The sequence below is a fragment of the Aegilops tauschii genome, chromosome 5 (genome assembly GCF_002575655.3).
Source record: "Aegilops tauschii subsp. strangulata cultivar AL8/78 chromosome 5, Aet v6.0, whole genome shotgun sequence".
Taxonomy (NCBI): domain Eukaryota; kingdom Viridiplantae; phylum Streptophyta; class Magnoliopsida; order Poales; family Poaceae; genus Aegilops; species Aegilops tauschii.
In genome coordinates, this window is record NC_053039.3 from 110,913,659 (window position 1) to 110,920,851 (window position 7,193).

At 54.0% G+C, this 7,193-nt stretch overlaps 1 protein-coding gene across 1 annotated transcript; it reads right to left on the bottom strand.

Annotated features, from left to right (window-relative positions):
• Positions 1-4,093: 4,093 nt before the first annotated feature.
• Positions 4,094-5,917, bottom strand: LOC141022606 (F-box/FBD/LRR-repeat protein At1g13570-like). Its single transcript, XM_073498871.1, has 2 exons — positions 5,166-5,917; positions 4,094-4,301 (listed from the first exon to the last, which is right to left on the bottom strand). Exons 1-2 carry the CDS (start codon positions 5,915-5,917, stop codon positions 4,094-4,096), a joined length of 960 nt encoding a protein of 319 aa, XP_073354972.1.
• Between the last annotated feature and the right edge of the window lie 1,276 nt (positions 5,918-7,193).

Here is a 7,193-nt window from a genome sequence, read left to right on the forward strand (position 1 = left end):
CCGACTGGTGGACAAATGGCATGAACTGAAGGTGGCCATCAACCTCAGGCGTCTCCAGCGCGAGCGCGCCAACGCGAAGGCCGAGGCCTCCCTTGCAACCTCCCGTGAGGCCAGCGCCCGAGCCTTGGAAGAGGCCAGGGAGGATGACCATCGCCGTGAGATCGCGGAGGATCATAGGCAGGAGCTCCAAGCCTTGAACGCCTCCCTGGAGCAGCAAGTTGAGGCGTGCAGGGCTGCCTTGGCGTCGATGAAGGGGGCGCCTTCCGAAGAGGAAGAGATCTTGAAGTGCGAGGAAGCGCTGATGTTGGAGGCCTTGGAGCGAAGCCTGGAGCTTGAGCGGTTGGAGACGAGGGAGCGCCAGGTCGCTCAGGCGGAAGATGCTGCCAGCGCGCGCGAGGCCAGAATCCAGGAAGAAGTTGACTGCAGGGTGGCGGTGGCTCGTGCTGACCTTGCCAATAGGCACGAGCTGAAGCTAAAGCTCTTGGAAGCCAAAGCTAAGGGCAGAACCACCGCCCTCAGATCAAGGTTGAATGAAGCGGAGCAGCGTGAGAAGGCCGCCGCTGCGGCCCTGATCTCCGTTCAGGCCGAGTTGGCCTCTGCCCGTTCTGAGCTGCTCCCGCTTCAGCGGCGAGTTGCCGACGCCGAGTCCTTCGCGCAGTAGAGCAGGGAAGAGGCGCTCCGCCGGCAGACGTTACTGCGCGAGCACACTCCCATGCTCTGGGACCTCAGGGCGAGGGCCAACCTGGCGCTTGGCGCCATCTGCGACGAGCACGCCCATCACCCCCACGCCGAGGACTATGCCAGCCATCTTCGCTTCTTCACCGACGCCTTGACGCGCCTGGAGGATCGGGCCAAGAGGGCTCGCGAGCTTTTCGAGGAAAAGAGCTGGGGCCTCCTTGGGCGCGCGTTTTCCCGCGTCTTCAGCCATCTTCAGAATGCCGACCCTAACTTCGACTTCGACGCCGCCATCGCCCCAGTGCCCGGAGTTATCCGAGACAACTTGGCGCGCTGGGTGGACGACAACGTGGACGCTCTGGTCAGGGCTTTCGCCACCGAGGACGACGAGGCCGCGGTCGTGGTGGACGAAGGCGGCGCGGTTGACGATGGTGAAGACGACGCCAACGACTGTGCTGGCAGCGTGCACGAGAGCGGCAGGATGCGTACACGGCAATTTTGTGGCGCATACGCTCTTGCCCCGAGGGGGTCCTGCCGAGGTTATATAGACCCGGCTGGTGGGATCGGCCGTCCAACCCCCGAGCCGGAGGGCCCGAGGCGCGAGCCTTAAAAACGTGGTACACGACCAGAAAGCGATAGAACCAGCAGAAATCAAAGGAAAACTCCCCCACTTTTTGGCAACGAGAAAGACTTCAAATTCAATCCGAAAGGGCGGCGAACCAAGTTACAAAGAAAAAGGAGAGGAAAGCAAATAGCCGCGTCCGGCACCTAGCTAGTCTTCTTGTCTTCCACCAGCGCGGAGCTAAGTGCTATCACTGGTCGTGAGCATAGTCATTGGGGGACAGTGTCGACGGCCAGCGTGGAGCATGGTGCTTCCACTAGGATGTGGGCGGGAGCCCCCGAGGCGCGAGGGCGGCACTCCGGAGACTCCGGGGCGTGTACAACCCCACTCATTATTACGTGAGAGTGTCATGAGCGGAGACCTTCACAGGCGTGAGCCTTACTTCATATCGCCAGACGAGGGCCCCGCCTTGCGCCACCCCCGACCACCGTTGGGGCGTCCGGAAACCAAGACGAGGCCAAGGGGCAAGGGGGACGCTAGCAGTGCCCCCAGCAACCACGGACCCTCTGTCGGGGGGGGGGGGAGGGCTCTCCAGCTCTCCCCCCGGCAGAGGACCTACCTCCGTACGGCGCCTTGCTCCACGAGGCGTGGGGTAGGCCGCGTCTCCAAGCCCCCCACACGCAGCTCCCAGCGTTCTGCTCCGGTCGGGGGCGGAACCGCCGCTCTTGGGTCTCCGACCTCCGTCGTGGTTTGGTCCACCTGCAGCCCATGGTTAGTGCACGCCTGCTCCTGCGATACCTGCTGTACCCCGTCGTCGTCGCTGAAGGGGTCGGCGGAGCCTTCGGGCGACTCGTGGAAAGCTCCTGCTTCCAGCATTCCGCCGTCCCATGCTGGCCCGAGGAACGCGTTGGGGCCCTCCCCGAGCGTGTACCCCAGATTCACCATGCGAGGCACATATGCATTGACGGTTGCCCCACCGGGGCCACCACCTGAGTGCCCCGCGTCTTGAGCTTCCAGCCGCGGCACCGGGCCCTGGCGGCTGCTGGGCTGCACTCCAGCGTGCCCTCGTGGTAGGCCGCCAGTGCTTGCTCCTGCCTGTGACGAAGTTGCTGCGGTAGGACGGGTGGCGCCAGTGCCCATGTTGGTGCCACCAGGTTCCTCCATTGCCCCTGGGGTGCGCGAGCTCGCCGGGGCCTCGCGCGCGCCTTAGCCACGACCTGAGGCGTGGACAAGGAGCAGAAGGGCGGTGCGCCCCTACAGGCACAGTCCAACAGTTCAGCGACGCGTTCCAGCAGCACGTCGCGGCTGCTGTCGGCCAGCCTGCACTGTAACAGCTCCCGTGCCACTATGAGCGCGGTCCGCATGTTCGCCTGCTCCCGTCGGGTGTGCGGTGCGGTTGCCGCGGCGTAGCTTGAGGATCGCGTGGCGGCGCGCGTGCGGCGCGGCGCGAGGGCGGAAGTTGCGGGTCCACGCCGCCCGCAGCCGGTAGCGTCAAGCGGTGTGCGGGCCGCCTGGAGCGCGGAGTTGAGGTCTTCTTGAGCGGACGGCACCGCTCGCGTGGGCCAGGTCGCCCAGCGGTCGGCACGAGCCCCCTGATCGTCGGCCATCTGGACAGTGGAGCGGTGACGAGCCGATCGACGGAAGAGAGGATTCAGCGCACCCCTACCTGGCGCGCCAAATGTCGGATTTCGGGTTCCGGCAAAACCCTTGAGGTTTGAACTCTGGGGTGCGCACGAAGATCTCTCTCCCCCAAGCCCACTCTCACCACGATCCCAAGGCCTAACTTGACAAACCCAAGGAACAAGAGACACAAGAGTTTATATTGGTTCGGGCCACCGATGTGGTGTAATACCCTACTCCAGTGTGGTGTGGTGGATTGCCTTGCCGGCTGAGGATGAACAAGTACAAGGTAAGAACAGCCTCAGGAGGAGAGGTGTTCTTGGGCTCGATGAGTTGGTAAGGGTTTCGATGATCTGAATGATCCGTCCCCTTCCTATGGTGGTGGCTAGTCCTATTTATAGAGGCCCTGGTCCTCTTCCCAAATGTTTAGGCGGGAAGGGATCCCACAACGGCCAATTCGAAGGGGGACAACTAGTACAAGCTATCCTGACAAAAAGTGGTCTTCGCCTGCCAAAGGCTCTGGTGGTGACGCCGTCGTGGGCTCTGTGGTGACCTCCGTCCTGTCGTCCTGCTGGTCTTGGTCTCGTTGCACCGATATGGAAACCTTTGTCTGATGCCTCGGGACTCCTCGCCTGTGCCTGGCCCTTTAGCACCAAAGAGGCACCCGGTACTCTGCGCCCGCTGGCGCCCGCCTGGCCTTGGTCGTCACGGCTCACGTCACGGAAACCTCATGAGGTGCACCCTGCTTTGATATCCCCCTTCCTCGCGAGCCAGCCTAGTGAGGCTGCCCCTGAGGAGGTCTTGTGTCGTCGCCTCGCGAGGCTCGGCCCCTCGCGAGGGTCTTGAGTGGTTGTCGATGAAGATGGGCCGTACCAGGCCGCTGGCAGAGCCACGCCGCGGGCCGCGGGCAGGCAAGTCTGAGGAACCCCGTTCCTAGAACGCGGACACCATCCGAGCTGTTTGTGATGGAATAAGCCATGTGTGTTGTGGGCAAACGCATGTTGGTATATAACCGTTTGCGATTGATGAATTCATCGCCGATGGGTTTCCTAGTATGGTCCATGTGCGATGTGATATGCTCTGTTTGCAGAACATCTATGCTCTGTGTACAGAAGAACAACATATATATACTTGTAACAGGACATGATTGCAATACCAAATTAAACATCCAATTACGTTATATAACAAATACCATAAATATTGCAAGGTTCAAATTCAAAGATTATAAGGTTCAAACTATTCAGACACATAAAATTCATCTTCTTCAGAATCTTTTTCATGCATTATTTGTGCGAAAGGATCAGCAACCGAGAAGTCATATAACGGCTCGATACAGTGACTTCCAAATAATCTGTCATATGAAGTTACAAACTGAAATTCAGCTTGTGCAGAGCCTTTTCCATTCAGCTGTAGATGCCTGCGCTCTTTAGCAATCCATTCACTTCTGCGCAGTAAATATAGGGCAAACCTCATTACCTTGAGCAACCTTGCTTTCTCAACAAAGAACCTGGCGAATTTAATTTTTGGTGTGGTGCCTCGGTACTCGTTAAAAGTAATTTCTATGAGATGAAGATCAAGGCATTCAATGGGATTGGTATATTCCCCAGCATTTTCTACTTTCAGGCCTGCTAGTATTTGCAAACGAAGACAACATATTAGTGCATAGCTGCAGATTTGAACACTTCGGGCCTCTTTGATTTGCAGGATTTCTAAAATACACGAAAAGAGTGAAATGCCACCTTCAATTTTTCATGATAAAGTTTTAACATGAAAGCATGTCGGGCGAAGGAATAACATGCGTACAACACTAGCATCTCCAAAAAACAATATGTATTGAAATCCGCCAAATTTCCTTTAGAAATCATTCTACATTTTTCATTGTAATCATGGGTAAAAGTAACAAAAAATTGAGCTCCGTTGTGGTTAACAATTAACAGGAAAGGAGCATCACCTCGATGTATAGCTTCTCCGTGCAAGGAAAGCATATAAGGAATCTAACAACTTCATCCAGATCAGGGCCGACAAATTGTAGTGCCAAGATCTTCACTGTGCGCAGAGGCCGGGTCAAGCTTGTGGGAATCATTTTCTGGATGACAGGCGAACATATAGATCAACAACAATTAGATAAAATGTGATGTCCGATAATATATAAGAAGGAGAAGAAGAAGAAGAAGAAGACTGTTGTACCTGAACGGACAATGATCCAGTAACAAGTTCGTTGAATTCAGCACACGAATAGCCCAATACTGTCAATTTCGGTGTGTGAATGACCCTAATTCTTGCTGGACCTAATTTATGATGTACATACAATCTCTCGAGGAAAGACGCATTCTCAATGACAATATCGTGAAACGCCTCAACTGACAGCCTTGGGCGGCACCAGCAATGCACATAAATCGCACGAACATTCGCCGAGGTGATGTGGAGGCTACTGAACCCATCCATCACATGAAGACAAAGGTACTCGAGCGATGTACAGCCGACGAGCAGGCGCTCCAAATCCTCCTTCAAGATGCAGACGACAATGAGCTCGAGGTGCTTAAATTTAGGGAGATGAAGAGCGCGCGTGACATCGATCCGGGGGAAAATGCACTGCCTGAATGTAGCGTGGCGCAGCATGAGCGCGAGGCGGAACACGGGCGGCGGCAGCGAGCAAGGACGTCTAGCATGAAGGTTGAGCTCCTCAAGCCGATCCAGGGCTGGGGATAGGAACCAGTAGTGAAACCTGGGTTCAGTCTTGTTGTGGGGATTGAGCCTGCCGATAGCAAGGCATCTGACCGGCCCAGGGTGCGTGTCGAGGACGTGGGACAATGCGTCCAGGCATTGCTGCTCCCCACTGCAGAACTCGTGGTCGACGATGAGGTCCAAGGGGGTGCAGCGCCAGAGGGGGCGCCACCGCCGCGAGAGGACTGTGGTCCACACGCCATATTTGATGGGGAGGAGGGATATGATGGTTACCAACGTCTCATTGGGGAGGCTGCTGATGAAGTCCACGTTCGCCGGAGGCTCTTGCGGTTCTGGCTTGACTCGCCCCCGCTTGTGGGCCGGCTCGTCCTCCATCTCACAGCAGGCGGCGATCCTCGGCGGCGGTGCTTGTAGATGAGAACGGAGGACTGCTCACAGTCGTCTCGTCTAATCAAACAGCTGCCCGCGGTAGTAAATGGTTAGGTGAACGCCCACATTTGACTAATACGACCGTTTGCGATAATAACGTGGTGGCTATTTGTTAAAAATGACTAGGAAAATCAATGTATAAAAAGGCGAAACGAACCCTGAATAATTTCATATGTTTAGCACAGTTGCATGTTGCCTCTATAAAATAATGCAAGGCGGGAAGATACAGCGTGTGTCGTTTCTGTGACCAAGTTCGCTCTCGGAACCATGACGCTTCTTGATAGAAGCTTCGGTTTGTATGAAAGAAAATATGGGTCAAAGCCGAGTTGAAAAGGGCAGCAATATCTAACCCCAGCTTACAGAAGGTACAAAAGCACGATGATTAATTGTTCATCAGGTTTACACAAAATCCAGTTTGAACAGAACAATAACAACTAACTCAACCAAAGTTTTGAGCAGTCAGAGTGAAATGGATCGATCTGACCTATAAAATCATGATCCTGGACCAGAAAATCTACTGGTACAGGATAACAAGTTGTTGTAAATAGAAGCCGAGCACGTTCAGAAGCCCTTTTGTCCACCTGAAACTTCTTTTTATGCTGTTCAACGTGTCCGTCCGTGAGAAAGTGTCTGTCAAAAAACTTAATCCTCATGGATAATAGTACTCTCACATTCAACAGGAAGAATGTGACAAAGCTAGTGTTTGCATGGTTGGATGCATATCCTTGCAGCGTTATTGTCCTCAAACGAATGTCATGAGAACTGAGAAAATTCCGGTGCTTCTTATGCCACCGATTGGTTATACCTTTTTGTCCATGTCCTTTAGCCTAAATAGACATGAAGACTGAAAACAGTTAATGTCTAAAAAAATAGTACCGTTGAACAGTTAGTTCTAGTAAAGTATATCAATGTGCTTGATATCATCACCTGTATATAAAAATTCTCTAGACATGGAAAGCATCGCAGCAAGCCGATAACCATGTTCAGATCAAAACACCACGTACTGATATGTAAGGTCTTGATAGAATCCAGCACCATTGATAGGGTACCCATGGACAAACTCTTCATTGAGCATAGAACATAATATTAGTACCAAAAGCATACTCCAAGATTATATAGAGATTATGCGCACAAATGAAAAATGCAGCTTATGATTACAAAAGTGTTGATGATATAAAACTTACGCACACAAATGAAAAATGCAGCTTATGATTACAAAAGT